Source organism: Vanellus vanellus, assembly GCF_965231255.1.
Source record: "Vanellus vanellus genome assembly, chromosome: 14".
Lineage (NCBI taxonomy): Eukaryota > Metazoa > Chordata > Aves > Charadriiformes > Charadriidae > Vanellus > Vanellus vanellus.
In genome coordinates, this window is record NC_138919.1 from 19,358,114 (window position 1) to 19,377,207 (window position 19,094).

A 19,094-nucleotide genomic window follows, 5' to 3' on the forward strand; every position below is an offset into this window, starting at 1 on the left:
AAAACAATAAATCAACCACCTGCTCTTGCTTTCTGAAATGGCTGATATAAATTTTCATTTACAATATTTTTGCCATATCAGGAAGGGGACCTGCTCATTTGGCAAGGATATTTATTGTGCTCAGCAAATGCTAGCACATTCCTCTCTTTAACACATATAACCCATCTCTAAAGATTCATCTTCTCACTGCATCCTCAAAATTACTGAGTGGAAATTAAAAAAAAAAATAAATAAAATAAGGACATAACAGACTCCAGTGATTCAGAGTAACCCACTTCAGCTTGTGTTTTTAAAAATAGCTTTAAAGTCACACCAGATTTTTTTGTGGCATTTTTACCAGCATGCTCAGACTTGTCTCAAGCAGTTTCTCATTCTTCTCCCATTCAAGCCTATGGAAATTTTGGCTTCAGTGTAATCAGAAGAAGAAATTCAGTCATATTCATTTCTCCAGGGTAAAGTAAGCAGAAAGGCATTAAGGAGCACAGCCTAGTGCAGACACCACTACGCATGTCTGTAAAGTCACTTTACAGTGATCCTTTTTCAAACTCTGCCCATGGTGCAGTACAGAACAGATCTCACCGAATTTCTGGGACCTGAACACCACCACGTGCCAATTGAGCTCACAGCTTTGCTCAGGATAAGAAGATTTAAATCATGACTACAGCCATCAACAGGTCATCCTTGAAGCATCCTCTGCCTTCATCGCTCCGAAGATCCCAGCCCCAGTCTCCAGAAGTGAGCTGCTAATGTCTTACCCCTGAGCCACCACATGGCAACCTGAGGTCTAAGAATCGTATACCGGCCCCTTCTGCTCCCCGAGGCTTGTGAAATTTGGCCCCTGAATGTTTGCACAAGTGTCACGCTGTGGTGGAGACCTGCAGCCAGCCCCCCTCACATCAACAGAGCTCTGCTTGATTTGCACTGACGCAGCTGAGGAAGCCTGTACTCCTCAATGGGATGCTCCGGTTCATACATCCTCCTTCCACTCTTGCGCACAAAGCCCTGTCGGCCTTCAGGCAATTCCCAGAACAAACAGGCTGGTTTCTGTTTTCAGCAGGATCCACTGTCATTGCTTGGACTCAGGTCAAGGCAGTACTTTTCTTATGTTTTTTTCCAAATCCCAAGCATAGGGAAAAAAGAAAGCCATTATCCTCTATGTAACTTGTTCAAACTGATGTGCCAGGTCTTAAATTAAGAAGCGAGAGCTGCATTCTGTCCCAAATACTTTGTTTAAAGCTCATCCAAGCTGACCTGTGCAGTCAGTGGTGCCCGAGTAACCATAGCAGCATATTTGAATAATGCCAAATACTTGTGAACAGACACACAAAAATTCAAGAGGTGGAACACACAAAGTGTGGATCTCGGTAAAAAGCAGAACAGCCACTAGAAAAAGCAGTGGAGCTGCTGACAAACATGAGAGTGGAGTCAGACCTGCTGTTTACCAAGACCAAAATGAGAGTCACGATGGGTGAGAGAGAGTGCTCGTACAGCCTCAGAATTAAGATGACAGCACAGATATATACAAGTAAAGCTGGCGACCAAACCAGCTCTGGAGACCCCTGAATTGTCCGGGTGTCTGTGGCCACCACAGTTACCCAACTAGCAGGTTCTGACCGCTTCCTGGCAAAAGCCTTGCGGGTGCTGGTTTTCCACTTGACAAGAGCCCCCAGTAGGCCACAAGTCCAAAAGACACATTGACAGTCGTTTTCCACTTACATTAAATTATACTTGATGCAGAAAGGTATTTACCTACTGCAATTATCGCTGGAGCTGGAAGTAGGTCCAAGACCTTAGAAGCCTTGAAAAAGCTAATTAATGCACTGCCATAAATAATTTGATCTCTTAGGACAATATGTACTCTCTACACAGCAAGTAACAGCTTTCTTTAATGGAAAAAAAGGATGATTTGCCAACGCATACCTGTATTTTACTGTATGTGTTTGTCAACAGTCTATAATTTGCCATGAAGAAAGCAGAAAAGGAAAAAAGAGAGACCTTAGCCTAAAACACAGCACACTCCTCGGAGCTACACCATCCCTGGAAAGCAAATCTGGGTCTGTACTGTTTTGCCAGACACAAATATCTCCCGCAGGGAAATCTCACACGAAATTAAGAGTCAGTGCAGATCATTTCTCCCAGACCCTTTTGCAGTTGCAGAGAGAGAAGGTGGCTGCACAGAACAATCTCTTCACAGCTCTGCACCAGAGAGGAGGCAACTGCCCATTCTGCAACCCCTGAAACGGGGGAAACCAATTGCTCCCTGCAGCAGAAAAAATAGCTCTGTCTAGGAGCGGAGCACAATGGCGTGGCAGGCTCCCCACTGCAAATCAGCAACGAACACCAAGTATAATAAAAGGAAAGTTATAAATCACCTGCTTAGCTAGTGTTGTTACCCGGGAGGGTTTAGCATACCCTTTTTAACACGAGGTTGCCCTTTAAATAGGTTTCCTTTCATCCAGGAGGTCAGGAGCACAATGCTTTGCTGTGGAGAGAAGCCTAGGTGGCCAACTCTGTTGCTGTAGCATAAGGATTTTAAGTTACTCATAAGCTCATTTAAGTGTTTTGAAAGACACAAAGTAAAAGAGCATCTAGTACCTTAAAACGCACCTAAACCCTCCTAAGAAATAGTCATTCAGTTACCTTTCTGAATCTTTATTCCTAATAAGCACTCCAGAACAGCTGGTGGGAAGAGCCTACTGATCTAAAAACCAGGGCAAAACTCTTGCAAATGTCTTTTAGTACAGAAGAAAAGCATCCGCCGTGTCACAGACGCTCAAGACTGGCCTCGGTGAGGCAAGCTCTGCTCCCTGTGATGTAGTACGAGCTAACTGGTGACAAGGGAACAAGTGGGTACCGTAAAGACAACTGCTCAGCATCCTTCACATGGTGGGAGCACCTGGGAACAGCACTGCCAGGAGCTGAACCACTTGGACAAACATGGGCTGGGAGCCACCTCAGGTGAAACGCCAAAGCATCTTTAATAAATAAAACAATTTCTCTCAGTGGCATCAAGCCATAGGGGAGCTTCGGTATTTGAAGCTTTGCAAAAACACCAGCCCAGCCCTCCTGTGGAGAAAGAAATGGACCTTTGTGTTCCATGTGTAAATTTATACTTCTCTAAGTGCAGCCTTTTAGAAACAGCTATAGCCAGGGGGGCAATTAATTCAGTTCTTTCCAGAAGATTTTTAGCTCCATAAAACTCATGTATTATTTAAGTCTCACAGCTAATCCACGAACATTATCAAGGTCCAGCTTTTTCTTTGTGCGCATGTGCACACACACACACACAAGACGTTTTGGTGAAAGCCCGCTGGAAAAATGCCCCCAGATTCCCCAGCTACCCAGAGACCTTTCATTTCTGCAGTGAGTCTGATGGTACCGGACTCTTTCCACCAGCAGATGTCTGTTTCAGCGGGGTCGTTGCTGTGCCTGTGCCTAACCTCAGATTCCTACAGCAGCATCACAGGTAAAAGCCTCAGCAAGGCCATTTTCCCCTGCATCTGCGCTCCTAGCAAGATTCAGGTCTCCCCAAAGATGATGCAGTAGAAGGCGGACGATCTTCCCTCCCAACCTGGGTAACTGAAATCAGCTGGATGAAGAATCCTTATACATAGAGACAGGTGCCATTAGCAAACATGAAATAAGTATATAAACATTTTTCAGAACAACAGTTATCCTGATTGAGAAAGTGCCAGCTTTAAACACCTAATACAAAGCATCAGCTTTGCTACTGGCTTGTGTTTCGCCTTTAGGAAAGGCCTGAGGGACACCGGCATTACGGAGCAAAACAGAATCCACTTCTCCCTGGCAGTCTCATGAATTTGAACACTGGAGAAGTGTGTGTAAAAAAGAGGGTAGAGCTTTACTGGCAAGAATTTGTGTGATCTTCCTCGCATTTCTGAGTCCTAAATTCACAGAGGTGGTCCTCCTCCCCTCTGCAACACTCAGCTCCAGTTCGGCAGCAAGCGTGTAGCTAAAGCCTTCCAACAAATACCAAACATATGGTATGATCTACATTGTCTAATGGCCAGCCAGTCAGTCAAAACACTTGTCTTTGAAGAAATATAACCTGGATTTAAACACACCAAATGCTAGATCCTCTGCACTCAACAGCCATTAAACACATTAAGCATGCACAAACAGAAGCGCGCAATACAGAGACAGAACAGCATTCATGCCGAGAAGGCACAGGGAGCCCCAGCCAGTTCACAGCTCCCAAGAGGGCGATTGTGAGCATCGCTGATACCGCATTCAGGAGTCCTAGCTCTGGCTGGTTTTAAACAGAAGCAGATTTTCTAGAAATGTGCATTACTGCATGTTCCAAGGACTGTAGCTGTCAGTCAGCTTTCCACGAGTTATTACTTCTGTGTATTCAGAGCACTTTGGGAACTGAAGGTTGTCTTGTCACTTCCACGCTCCATAAACAGTATAGATGCTGGAATATGGTAATATTTACTCCTGTTTTGCCATCTGCTTATACATGCACATAAAACATGTGACTCCCAGAATGTGGAGCAGCAGAATAACAGCCGTAGCTTTTCATTGCAAGATAAAGGTATAAAAATCAATACACATCTTTTCTTTTTAATGAAAAAGGTACTATTGCACAAAAGAAAGAAGAAGAGATATAGTAAAAAAAAAATCCACGCTTTTCATCAGAATATATACTCCTTAGCTTTGGCTTTTACTAAAGAGTCAGTGTCTAAAAAAAAAACAACCAACCCCCTCCCCCCAAATCCCTACCATCTTGGTTATGTAATCAGTAAAAAACATACCCAAAACCAGAAGACTAAGTTGTTCATCTTTAGAAGAAAATATCCATTTCTAGGTCAGGTTGCAACAGGATGAATGTTCCCAAACACCCTCTCACCTGAGCACCCTGACGTACTTTAGAAAAAAACCAAGTTCTCGTACAGATTTACAGGCTGAAGAGCTCCTCCCTCACAGAGCTGGAACAGAATGGAGGAAGATGGCAGCCAGCCCTCGGCAGCACCAGCCTAACAGCAGTCCCCAACCACATGTTCCCACTGTGCACAATACAAAGCCATCACAGCCCTCACCCGCAAACACCTCTGATAGGGGATGGGGAGCTTTCACACAGGTGTTTATTGTTAAAGTCAGCACTAAAGACAGGCCTCAGACTGGGAGTGTGGTTAAATAACTCTCTAAACCAGATCAACATGGCCAATTGAAGCATAAAGACCCTCTGTTTCCCTCAACCAACAAATTAATCCAAACAATTAGTGTTTAAAATGATAAACCATGTCCACACCCAGGCTCCTCACCACACAGGAAAGCATCCAAGACAATTTCAGCGTTGAACCTCTCAAGAACAGACTGGTATCTGCAAAAGCTATTTCCTGAAAGGGCAGACCTCAGCACAGATAACTCCACATTTCAGTTTATTTTGTAATAAGCCGATAAAGAAAGGTGGATTGCCTGGAGGGCTGATGCCTCTGCTGGTCTCCAGCCCATATGAAATGAGAATTTTGCATTCTCCCTGATCTTGGGACACAGATTCTTTGGATACTCGGGGATTTTTGGTCATTTCGGTTTTTGCTTAGGGCAGGGAAAGTACTGTCATGGGTTGGGAGGTGGTGTGTCTATTTTAAGGCCAATCAGAACATTTGAAATTGAGTTGTGTAACATTTCATAGAAACCTCAAACTCTCCATGGCCATCTGCCCCAGTTGGTTGTTCTCTTACAGAGAGCACCAGCAATGTGTTAGAGCATTTGGTTTACTATCAGACCCCATGGATGCTGTACTTCACAACTTGCACCAATATTGTGCCTCCGCTATCACATTTCAACAAGTCACCTCTTTGTTAGTCAATTCTTTTCATGCTGGTTTGGGACACTTAAGTTGCCCACAATCAGTACTTTCACCCAGAAGGGGTCATACTTTCAGTTTCTCATGACTGTAAAAATAAACACGAACATATATTCTGTGTCCCATTCCACTTCAAGGGAAGGGCTGCGTCCCAGGCCACACACAGACCAGTGCCCATCAGATGGCAGTGACAGGTCTCAGCCTGAGCTTCAGGCAGCTGCCCCATCCCCATTGTGTGGGCTCTCTCCCCCATTAGGGTTACATACACACCAGAGCCCCTTTTGGTTGAAGATTGTGACTTAAGACACTTAGGGAATAAAGATAACTTCTTACAGGACCATGCTTCTGTCAGTCTAGAGAGACAGTAGCTGAACACGGAGCAGCTATGAAAGAACATTCCATGTCTTGTGTGACTAAAGGAATTAAAAGACTCATTTTACAGTGCATTTTAATTAAAAGTTCATTAGAAGAATTTTCTTTTAAGAACAGCATACCACATATTAATGGAAATATGCAACTTTATCCTACAAATGGGACTGTCACTATATTATTCTTACAATTCAAACATATGAAAAATAAAATATGATATTTAGCTTTATAAATTCCCCCTCCCCCCCTTAAATCCTTTTTCTTTTAAATAACAAAAGTATTAACTCTTTCCCAGTACAGTGCATTTGCTATCTGCAAGTCACAAACCAAGTAGTCACATCAATGCCAAGGAAACAGCAACACTGTTTGCAAAATAGTGAGAGAAAATGATTAAAAAAATATAGTAGTCAGCCCAGTGCTTACAGAAGAGACAGTCAACAAGAATTGAAAGAACAGCACATTTTCATATTACATAGGACCATTATAATAACATAGAAAACAGTGCAGAAGACTTATGCTGGAAAAATATATAGCGATTCGCAGCAAGCAGAAACTGAACTTTGGCACTTGCTCATAAAAAGGCCTTTCAAAGCAAAACAAAACAGAAATTCACCTCATCACAGCTTGTATATTTAAAAAAAGAGACATTGACTAAAGCAAGAGAAACAATAGAGAAAAGTTTACAAGCCAGGTCACTAGGAATTCAGTACATTCAACCTACAGAGAATACAAGTACAGTCTTTGATCCATCTATCTACGCTGGGATCCTGGCCAGCGAAAGACAGGCGTCGGGACAGAACCTTTCCTGTAGCATCTCTGTTTCAATGGAACTGTGCTGATTATACAGCCTTTTCTCCAAATTGAACTAGAGTAGCATGTCTCAAATACATTGCCTCCTTATCACAAAATAAGGATTTCTAATTGGCAAATTAAAAAGCAAGACCCTTGCACTCAGACAGTGGCCATTCTGCTCTACCCATAGCTGCACCATAACCACTGTAGTGTAAAGATTAAGTTATTTCGTTAAAAAGGGCTAAAAAAGAATGGCTTCAATTCAGAGGGGAGACGATAGACTGGAAGGAATGATTCACATTTAGCCTGTTAATCTTGGCGCTTTGTCAGCGCTGCACATTACCAGAAGGAGTACTATAGTTAACATGTGCACGGCTGTTCCCCTTCCCTGCCAGAAGGACTGACGTACTAAACTCAGGCCTAACCGAGAGGCTGCTGCAGGCCAAGTGTATTTTGGATCAGGCCGTAAGAGAGCAAGGGCTGCTCTAGCCAAGAAGTGCTTCTTTCTCTGTCAGGCTCAATGCCCCAAACTAGCAGCTACCTTTGCACTGAGGCAGTTTACTCAATTTCTTTATTCTTGTGAGGAGTTAAGATTGGGGAAGGGCAGGGAGAAAAAAAAAGTGCTTTAGATTGCACAGAAGATTGTCCTACTAAAAGGGGGCACTTAAATGGGAAACGATTGCAGCTATAAATCTAGCAGACGCTCTTCACATGTCTCCACAGGCCATTTAGTAGCACCTCCAAACACATCAACGTTGTTATCAACCCAGGGTATGATGTTGCCAGGCATGTTGGTAGAGCAGTTAGCAATATTCATGATGTCTTCAGCTTTTAAGACCCTGTCCCATATATTGAACTGGCTCATCTCCCCAACGAAGGCTTGAGTTGCATCAAATCTTCCTCCAACTGTGTCCTTTAGGCACACAAGAGTTAGGATTAGATGAGAAGGTTATTTCAGCATTTTCTTCTTCAAACTTCAAGACCCCCCTCCCCAGCCGCACTGCTAGAAGGAGGCACAGAGCTAGGTCACACAGATGAACTTCAAGTTTCTGGAAGGACTACTTTGAACAAGATGTTCTATGGAACAGTTAAAAGCTCCAATCTGGAGTGTGTCAAAACAATTCAAAACAAACAGTAGTGACTACATACCATCATACAATGGCCATACATAACTAACCCGGCCCCAAGCAGTAGGGCAGGAAGGGAGCTTTAAGTATTGAGGCTAATTTAGGAGTCATTTTGCAAGCTTGGAACAGGACAACTTCTGCAAGAACTGTGAAGATGTGTAAGATTACTCCAAAAGCTTTATGGCTACAGATTAAACTAACTGCAGCCCTTGACCAATTGTCTGCAGGGCCTAAAAGATGTGATCTTTGGACCCAAGTAGATAGGCTTCTTCTGGTTGTACCAGATGACTCCGAACTGCTACTGCATAAGCCTAGAAGCGTTTGCTTGCTCCATCCATGACTCAAGGACAGAAATCACTTTCTGTGCAATCACACTAATATGAAACTGATAGCATAGGATAGAACCATGCACAGTACAGGCAAACAGCATGAGTTACAGAAAACCTGCCAGCCACTTAATACCAAGCTGGAACATCTGCTATGCAGAGTGTATTAGCATTCTGAATTTACCATTCTGTGATTTATGTCATGGATAAGTATCAACTAAAAATCAATATCAGGACAAAGCTAGTTTTCCATTGCCCCACTGTGAATCTGGGAATCCTCAGGAAAGGCTATTTGCTGCTACTTATAAAAAAAATAAATTTGTAATATGTATAACCATACAAAAAACAGGTAGGAAAAAAATGTGAAGATAAGGGCCACACAACTTGTAAGCAATAGCTCAATGAGATATTAACTAGAAAAGCGAAATTCAAAATCCTTTGGTTCCCCCCCCATATTCAAAAAGGACTTATCCTTAACCTCATGAACTCTTCCTGTTCACAGTACTAATACTCAAACTTTATTAGCATTTGCATTAAGAAAGTTATTTACCTATATCTTTAATAAGAAACCAAACATCTGATTTAGATTTTTTCCCTTTGACTTCAGACTCTTCTTTAAAGTAGACATCAAATTCCAAATAAGTGACAGACTCCACTACTCTAAAAATGTGTTACATACCTGAAAAGCTGCAGAATTCAGTCTGGAGGGAGTTTGACACAGCAGGCCAAGTCATAAGAGATCCTGATATACCCACACACACTCCAGCACCCATAGTTGTTGGGCCCCTCACACACACACTTTCCTTGGTCTATTCTGGGGCTCAAGGACTAACATTTATACTATTCTTGGGATAAAGAGGAAGGGGAGGGGGAAAACCAATAAACTGCTAAGGGGGACAGTCAATTTCATTTAAATTAAAAAATGTAAAACAAATCAAAGCCATTATACTTGGTCCACTTTCAGCAAGCTCCTTTTTGACTGCTGATACAACAGCACTGGCCAAATTTGTCCTTTCCTGTAACTTCAGTGGCCACATTGCTGGTAACTAGCAATCTGGCTCAAAGGATTTAATTTAAGGCATTATCCAGATCAGTGACAAAGTTGCACGCTGTAGCATTAAGAGTGGGAACAGGGATAGCTGCAACATGAATATTCTGAATATTTAATAAATAAAAGAAAATACACCAGTGTGTGATTGCATTAAGTATTTGTTGATTTGTTTCAATCTTTCTGATACTGTGTATAAACAGGACCAAGTGTTTGACAGAGATTTTCTCACAGCTGCTGTTTGTTTGGGGAGTTTTGTTTTTTCAAACCCTGGAACACATTGTCATTCACTCACCTGTTCCTGACCCAGGATCAAGACTCCTCCAGGTTTAATTGGGTGCCAAGGAGCAAGATTCTCCCCGGTGCCAAGCTTCTCTCCATCCTGAAAAGCCTCCCACATTCCATCTCTGGTTGTCCATGTTATACAGATATGATGCCATTTTCCATCACTAATGAAGAGAGGGAGCTGGGCAACCTACAAAACCCACAGAATAATGCATGTTGCAAACCAAGTCTACCAGTTCAAGCACAGCATTTAAAAAGGGACAGTATTGATTCCGTGCTCAGAAGCAAAAACTTCTGAGGCAGAAGTTAGTCCACATCTTTCTACTTTGTCCCAGCTGTCCTGTATTCGGGAATACAGCCACGCTTTTTACTCTAGCTTTGAGCCTTTGTTTCACCTAGCATCAAGTGACAGCAGTACCAGAGTCTAAGCTGCTATCAATCCACTGATCCTGCACATTGATCTGTGGCATTTGTTGTTTAAAGCTCAGTGCTTAGTCCTAACTTTCCATCCAGTGCTCACGTTAAGTTCCTCTTAAAAACCTGTGGTTTGCCTGCACCATTTGCAGTAACAACTCTGACAAATGGATCTGCCTGCTTCCAGTAAAACTTGTGGGAACTGTTATGTAGGACTCCAAATAAGGAGGAATTATGCTCCTTTAGGAACTTGATCTGAAAACTCACTCAAGTCAACATAAAGACAGAAATGCGGTGGACTATGGACCAGCTGTGATGTCAGTGCTATTAAGGTTCTGAGAGCCTTTTCTTTCTCCCACATAACACTGGAGAGCAAGAGTTATTGCTAAGGATAAGCAGACTCAAGTTTCCTTCTCTTCCACAAACCATTAAAAATAATTGGCTTCTTACTTTTATTGATTTGGGAGGATGATAGGACTGTTAGAAGTCCTTAAATAGCCACATGACTGAACCACATGAGCTGTGCTGTAGATCTGTAAACACCTGGTCCTTCAGAGAGCAGCAAGTTACTAAGAAACCTAACTGAAGGTGGGGAGAAAGGAAGTATTTATGATGTGTTTTAATGCCAAGTTTCGCAGGCCTTGTTTTCCTCAAGCCTCATTCTGAAACTTGTCAAACCATTAATGGTGTGAAGTAATGCAAGACAATTGTTGCTTTGTGTATCTAAAGTCTAAAAAACTGTATTGAAACTTATGTTCAGTCACTAAGCATAACAACACCAGCCACAACCACATCTTTTGTTAAAATGAATTTTGCAGAAGACATAGCATATCTGAACTTCTAGGATTAGAAACACAGAAACACTACAACCAACTTAAATCTCACAAGTTTCACAGTAGTGTGTCTTCAAATATCGTTTCTATTTCATAAAACAAAAAAAAAAAAACAAGAAACCAAAATCCACTTGTAAATTCAGATGATGTGTGTTTGCACATCTAGACACCGTGCTGCTTTGTCTCAACACACAAATAGATGTACCATTTGACTTTTTTTTCAAGTACTTGTATGAACTTGCAACAAACAGCTGGACAGCAACAGACAAGTAGACACTACCATCTCAAAGGCCCAGAGCCGAGTGAGTTACTAGGGAGGTACCAAGGGTCAGGGCTTAATCTGATTACGTAGACAACAAAGAAGAGTTAGTCAATTCTCACCTTATCATTAATTAGCAGTTCAATTGGATTATTCCCCCATTCTATGAGGACAATTTCATTAGCCTGCCCAGGAACAGCATATGAGAACGGAGTGCCAATTCCAGGAGAAGCACTGGACCTCAGCCACAAGCACACAGTGAAAGCATACAGCTCTGGCAGAGTCTTCTTGATCTTCCCATACAAGTAGTTTGTGCGAAGAGGAAGGGAGACTTTGAACTCATCAGGCGACTTAAACGCACTGTTGCCTAGAATGACAATGAGGAAGAAAACCTTTTAACATTAAACAAAGCAATGTATTTGTAATTCAGGTTAAGAAACAGTATAATTGATACTGAAAATCTTTGGAATTTTTATCACTTTATAGAGGTCACAAAAAATATATATTGAAGTAGTACTAATGAATGTTGATTTTGCAGCACAGAAAAATACTGCTAGATTTTATACACATCATGCTCATTACTTAGTTTAGTTTTCCTGCTCATTTAGAGCAAGAGAATAAATGGCAGACAGCTAATGAGAGGCTGTTAAATACTTTCTTTTTTCATTCCTTAGTTCATGGCTAGAGGCCTAGTTCAAATAATTCAAACTGGTTTAAAATATATTTACTGTTACTAAACATGGATTCTCTGGTATGCTCATTATTAAAGCATCACAGTGCTTCAAATCATAGAATCATCAAAAACAGTATTTCTTTTCCTACTACCGCTACACAGGGAGCCAACAGCAGCATCCCCGTTTTACCCATAGCAGGCTGAGAAACAGGTTGATGCTCTCATTTTGGATGGCCAATCTAAAACAAGTAAAAGCTGACATATTCCAGAAGGCAAAGTTAAATTCAGAACCGATTTCTATCCCACAGACAAATCAGGAGGAGACCTGAACAAAAACCATTAAGATGAAATTCAAAGCAACCTGAAGAAAAATGCAATATAAAGTTATGAATTATTAAAACATCAGATTTTAATATAAAAGCAGAATTTATTATGTAGCTTTTTCAAAAAATGTGATAAAAACTAGCAAGATATTCCAGGGATGTTTATGAAATTGAGAACTCAAAGACCAAAAAACTTTGGAAAGTTACCATACTCTATTACATAGTTTGTGTATACTTCTGATGTAGTTGCTTATAAGCAGTTTTCTAGCATAAATATTGAGAGAAATCCCACATTATGCCACAAAATAAAACACCACAATTCCGTAGTAGAGTGTCACCCTCAACCTTTTAGCAACCTGTTCTTGAGTCCCACTCATTTCCTTTACTCACATTCCTGAAACAAATTCAATCCCCTTGCCAAACTTCACACTCCAATGCAAATGAAGAGCTGTTGTCACAAAAGGTTGCCACAATTCTCATATGTGATTTTTAAACTATTGGCATTCTCTCAGTTCCCATTCTCAGAAGCAGCTGAAGTGTTTTGACTGCATTTTTCACAGAACGAGGGGGTGGAAGAAGAAAAAGCTTGTCTAATGCTTGCATCTGTCTTGAGGAACTTACAGACCAAAACCAGAAATATTCTAAATTCTAAGCAAAAAACACCCCAGGGTCTTCGGACTAACATTGAGCAACCTCCACTAGGCTGGTACAACCAATCTCACTTACAAAAACAAAAAAGAAACATACTCCATTAAGAGCATTAGTCACTCCGTGAAAAAAATTAAGGAAGCAATAATGGGTTGGAAAAGAACAAACAATATTCGTTGGGGTTTGTTTTTTTTTTTCAGTTTGTTCTTATGACTTGAAGACATCCACAACTCCAAATGATAACAAGATCTTCCTGTTCTGAGCAATGGGCACATGCACAGGTAAGACAACCCTTTTCCTAAAGAATCCAAATTATTTTTGGACAAGACAGGCAAGAAATATTTTTATTCCCTTTTAGAGATGGAGAAAATACATTTAGACATAGCAATTTCATGTCTCCGGCAAAGCCGAGAACCACATTTAAGTCCAGGCATTAATAGTTGCAGGATCATTCCTCCACCCAGTCCTGCTTTTTAATGCATCATCTACTGCTGTCCATGGAGACAAGCGGTAAAGGGGTTACCAGAAGACTTTGAGAATCACAACAGTTGTACTAACTTTGAAACTCTTCTGCCCCACTGGTAATTAAAAGACATCTGTCACAACTACAGAGGAAAAAATCCAAAGTTAAGGCTAGTTTTTTTCCTCCTTTTAGTCTCAGAACAATGAGGAGCTTATGACACTAGTTAGTTGTCAGGAAGAGATGCTAAACAATATGGCATTTAAAATAAGAGCACAATAGAAATACTATTTTCAAAAGACATCAGATCACTTCAAATATTGTATGCCTTTAATCTACAAAATCATTAAGTTGTTAGATCATTATTACCCTCACTTTGATTTGACAGAGTAACCAAAGGCACAGAAGACCTAAGCTGCACTGTAGTAGAGAGCAAATCACACAACTAAAAGAGAACCCATGTTCCTGGCCCAAATTCTTCACTCCTGGAGACTTAAAACAGCCCTCTCTCCCCACACAAAAAATAAAGGTGAGAACAGGCTATTTTTAACCTAACTAAATTACACATTCTTATTCTCCCACCACCCCCTTTCTCTTTCGGATGACTTGCTGATATGAGTCACATCTTTCAGAGACAAGGACTAGCAATACTTGCCATGTAAGACATTAACAGGCCACTAATTCTCCAAAGCTGTAGTTGCAGTTTAGGCTCTATCTTGGCTCTCAGGAGATAACAAGTGAGAGAGCCCGTACAAGATCTCTTCTTCCTCCTTCCCCTTTCCCCTCCTTCACACTTTTTAAATAAAAAAAATACAATATTACACAAATGGATCCATTAGGCTGCATTTTAAAATTCATGAGATATGTATGTTTGCACCATTTTGAAAGCATGCCCATTAAGCTGCTTTTAAGCAGAAAGCCTGTTCACCTTGCAAAATCATTTAAAGATTGGGTAGTGATATTTACTGGTACTCTAGTCCTATCAGTCCACTCTGTAGGTGCATATAGTCAACACAAAGATAGTTCTGTTCCTCAGCTCACTTCCATGGGCATTTTAATTCAAATAAACAGACTCTACTCAAGCATAGAGATCTCAGTAATAATTAATCTAAGTATCTGAATAAATTACTAGGATTAAGAGAGTATCCCCCAGTGGCACCATGTGTAATCTACTGTAAACTCTGAAGGCTATACAAGCATCTGCAGTTACCCAAAGTTACAACCAGCAACAAAAAGGAAAGACCACCAGCAATACTTCCAAAGCAGCAGGGAATGGTTCTGCTATAAAATGCCATTCATTACAAAGGCAGTTGCGCTAATTAAACTTAGCCCATATGATTTCCAGTCCAAATAAAGAAAGGCAGCTCTACTTAGGCACATACTTGACATTATCTAGGTATTTACCTGACACCAATGTCATACTTGTTCCTATTTCTACCTGCCTTCTAAATCTTTCCATCCCATAAACACTAAGAGTTTCGGCCTAACCACCCACATATGCCAAATTAAGAGACAGGAAGCCAAAGCCATGCAGAGGCCTGTCAAGCAGGAAGCCTGTGACAAAGGAAAAAGGGAATCCAAGTATTTGCACTGTCACCTACTGTTTAGTCCAACACCTTAACTGTCTTTCCCACATACAGACAAGTGCACTTAGGAAGGAGTAAACAAAATTAATCAGCATGGGGAAGTGTTTAGATTCTGTGCAGATTACCTTTTTCTAATTCCGACACTCTTTCTAGCAATGCATTCAAGGCTGTCTCTGTCTTCTGCCGATGGGCAGACGTCTCATTATGAAGCAAAGACTTTTCATCCTCAAGCTCAGCCACTTTAGTTAGGAGTTGGCGTTCCAGGTCTCCAAGCCTCCGCTGAAGCATCTCTCGAAGGTCATTAGGCAGTGCAGCATATGACACGTTGGCTCGGAGTTGGTGCTTTAGGGAAAACGAGAAGAAAAAAAAATTGTAACTTCTAAAACAGAAACTGTGAAATGCAGATATGCTCCTGATTCAAAGGGAGGGGAACAAGATCACCAAGTTCTCCAGCAAGTACAAAAGAGGCATTGCTTTTTAGCACTTGTCACTGTTCACTGCTTTTATCAGTACTGTAGCTAAACAGGTCCTGAAACATAGGGGCACTTTTGTTAGAGGCTTCCAGTGTTTCATATGAAGGAGTCTTCATACATTTAAGTTCAATAAAATCAATGTAGGGAGCCACGTCTGATGCACTTCCATTAGTATGGGTATATGCGGCACATTAGTCAATTTTTGCTTTACTTACTGCAAGTGACATTGCCAACCTATTTAAACAGAAAAACTGTTATTTCTTTTTAAATAAAAAAAGCTACTTCAAAAGCAAATTTACCAAATGAAAGTTTCCTCAGTTTTGATTTGCAGAGTAAGGAAGTCGGATGTTCTTTAGATCAACTGTACGTATTAGCCAGTGAAAGTATTTATTTAAGCAGGGGAAAAAAAAAAAAAAAACAACCAACCAAACAAAAAAACAGCCAATACCCACATTCTCTCAAATAACACTGGTAACTTCAAGGATGCTAAGAGACCAATGGTTCCACCTGTCATATTATTCTAGTGGAGTTTCTCTTCTACAACCCTAAAAAATAGTGCCTCAAAAACGCAGTAATAAAAGGATGTTACACTACCAGATCACTCAAAACTGTTCTTGGAAAGCAGTCCAGACTGCTTAGGCCTCACAGAATAATCTTCAGGAAGTTACTCGCCATCCTCACATCACACTGACTGTCTGGAGGACAGGCATGCAGCTCTCTGGGTGTGGAAAGCAAAACAACATCCAGCGTGATTCCTGTGGGAATAGTCTCTGTGAAGTGTTTCCATGAGTGCCACTCAGCCACGGGTACTGCCCAAAGGCTCAGGGAAATCACTTCCCAGTGGGCTTGGACCAAATCCCCTTTCTATTCACAGACATAGAGAATCAGGTGCTTTTTACTCTATGTTAGCTCTAACTACATCATCTTATCTTCACAATCTGCCCAACACAATCTCCTTATTACCACTGGTCTGCTCATCACCATATGCTGAGCTCTTCCTGCCCAAGACGTCAGCTTTATACCTCAAACCCCATGACATCGCATTCCCAGAGCGATTTAAATATATTAATACAGAAAGTAAGCTTGTGACAAGCAGGAAAACCCTAATATCGCCCCTCGCAGTGGGAGAACACATTCGCAGAGGACCACCTGAGTTTTTTTACCGTTAAAGCAAGCAGATGAACGCTCAAGGAAACAAGACAAGCCGACCAAGCAACTCATTCCCAGGGCTTGGCCCGTTTGGATCTCTCCATAAAGGTTGTGCCCACCCAGCGGCCCAGAGCCGCTGTTTTACCTCAGGTCCTTCCCAGTCCCCGCGGGGGCGGGCGGGAGGCTGCCCCCCTCCCCCGTGCCCGGCCCTACCTCCAGGCTCTCCAGCCGGTCCTTCAGGGTCTGCATGGTGCGGCTCAGCTGGTCGATGACCTGCGCCGGGTCCCGCGGCAGGTCGCCCATGGTGTCCTTGCCCTTGCCCTGCTCCTTCTTCCAGGTCCCGGGAGCAGACTTGCCGTCGGCGCTCTCGCAGCGGCTCAGCTTGCCGGTGAGCTCCCGGATGGCCTCCCGCTGGCTCCCGATGGTCTCCTTCTGCTGCAGGACAGTCTCCCGCAGCTGCAGCACCGTGGCTTTCAGCTCCTCCTCGGGGGGCAGCGCGCCGCCCTGCATGGGCACGGGGGGCAGCGGGCAGCCCGCGCCGGCGGCGTCCAGCGGCAGCGAGGTGCACACGAAGCGGCTCCCCGGCGGGCTCTCCTGGTCCCCCGCCGCCGAACCCCGGCCGCCCGCGGCGACGGCGAGAAGCAGCCCGGCGACCGCGAGCAGCATCCCGGCCGGTGAGCGGGGCGACGGCGCTGAGGGGACGCCGGGGCGCGGGCCGAGCCGGCCGCCGCGCTGACAGGAGGCAGGTCCCGCCGCGCCGTCCCGCCACACTCCTCACAGCGCTCCCGCCTTCGCTGCCGGCCCGCGCTTTTATAGGCAGGGCGGGCGCGTGGCGGGGGGGGGGTCGCTAGCGCCGCGCGCGCTGGTTGGCTGCAGCCGGCGGTGACGCGAGGCGGTCCCGGGGCGGGGGGGGAGCGGCCCGCGGGGCTGAGGGGCGCGCGGCCGCTTGGAGCTGCCTCGGCCGGGGCCGCGTCCCGACGGGTCCCGGGCGCCGCCAGGGGCGGGGGCGGCACAGCCCGGGCGGGCGGGCGGGCCCTCTGCGGCCCCCGCCGCCCCCTGCGCGCCGCCCCAGCCCCGCCACCGCCTCTGCCCGTCCCGCCCCAGCTGGGCGGTGCGCTTCCCCGGGGGCGCCCGCCCCGGGATCGGCGCGCCCCTCCGCCGGCGGCGGCTGGAGCCGAGGGGTACCGCTGCCGCCGGGCCGGGGCAGGGCTGGGGTGCCGGGGCGGGGCGCGCACCCGCCATGGAGCGCACAGGGACACGGGCGTTGGAAGAAGGAGCTTCGTGGAGCAGCGCGAGGCCGCTGCTGGAGCGTAAAACCGCGGGGTCCGCGCGTGCCTCGCGGTACCCGGTACTGCTCGTGCTGATCGCTACCACTTTACGTTATAAGCCGTGCGCGCTTGCGGATCTTCCCGAGTGCCACATGAACATCAACGGAACAGTTCTCGCAGAGTTCTTAGGGCTACGCAATGAGAACCGGTACCGCTGCGGGAAAGATGGAGAAACCGCTTCCTCCCGCCTCGGCAGGGGCGGCTCGCGGGGCTCCACAGCCTTCGAGCGCAACGTCAGGTTTTTAGAAAGTTTATATATGGGCATTAAAGGCATTTTACCATAGGGTGAGTAGCTCTTACTATACAATACATAGCTTTTTTAATAATAGGGAATCAAAATGAGGAATAAAGAATGCGTCACTGAAAAGATTTTTGGCTTCTTTTCAGTCAGCAGGCGAATGGCTTTGTTACAGGACGAGCGGGCGAGTTTCAGCGGCTGTATCGCAGTGACCATTAAATCTGACTGTCTGGTGAAGTCCCGTTAGCCAAAGCTGGCCGCAGACGCTGTTCACCCACAGGAGATGCGGCTCATACCGCTCATTCAGGGGAGAGAACACAGAGGACAGAGTTCAATAGGCGACAGAAGCTCCACGTTCTGCCTGAACTCCTTTTGTCTGGGCATGGGGCCTCAAGAGAGGGCACTGCTTTCAGGCTGCATGGGAAAGGGCCTGTTCAGGTACCAGGGCTCGACTAATTCCCTGCCCCGCATCCAGCTCCCGTTGAAATCAACGGGGTACCACTGCTTAACCCTTTTGCTCATCCAGATTCTGGACGCTGCAATGAGGAGGACCACACAAGTCCACCAGGAACATCTCGTCTGTCCACAGTGTCCTTCCAGACCACATAAGTCCAAGAAATATTAAAGCCTATATGCAATAATGTACCAACATTTTGCTCTACGTGTAAGATTATTCAGTCACATCTGTATCGCAGAGCTCATTTATCCTGAATGTCATGTGAAGCACTATGAGAAAAAATAGTAAAATAATTGTAAAATGCTGGTTTTGCCTGTCCTTATGGCTTGTCACCCGATTGTAGGGCAACAGCAGCCCGTTGCTTATACAGCTTGATTCCATCCTCTATAATATGAATTGTGATGGTACCCTGTGAAAATAACCTCACATTACTTACAAATAAACCGCAAAATTCTGATCCTGATTTTAAAACCCAC

At 44.1% G+C, this 19,094-nt stretch overlaps 1 protein-coding gene across 1 annotated transcript; it reads right to left on the bottom strand.

Annotated features, from left to right (window-relative positions):
• Positions 1-7,660: 7,660 nt before the first annotated feature.
• On the bottom strand, positions 7,661-17,261 carry NPTX2 (neuronal pentraxin 2; the record flags this gene model as incomplete). The annotated part of the gene is made up of 5 exons (XM_082490417.1): positions 7,661-7,904; positions 9,788-9,967; positions 11,406-11,650; positions 15,099-15,315; positions 16,809-17,261. The coding sequence occupies 5 exons, from the start codon at positions 17,259-17,261 to the stop codon at positions 7,677-7,679; spliced, it is 1,323 nt and encodes a 440-aa protein (XP_082346543.1). The 3' UTR covers positions 7,661-7,676.
• Positions 17,262-19,094: the final 1,833 nt, after the last annotated feature.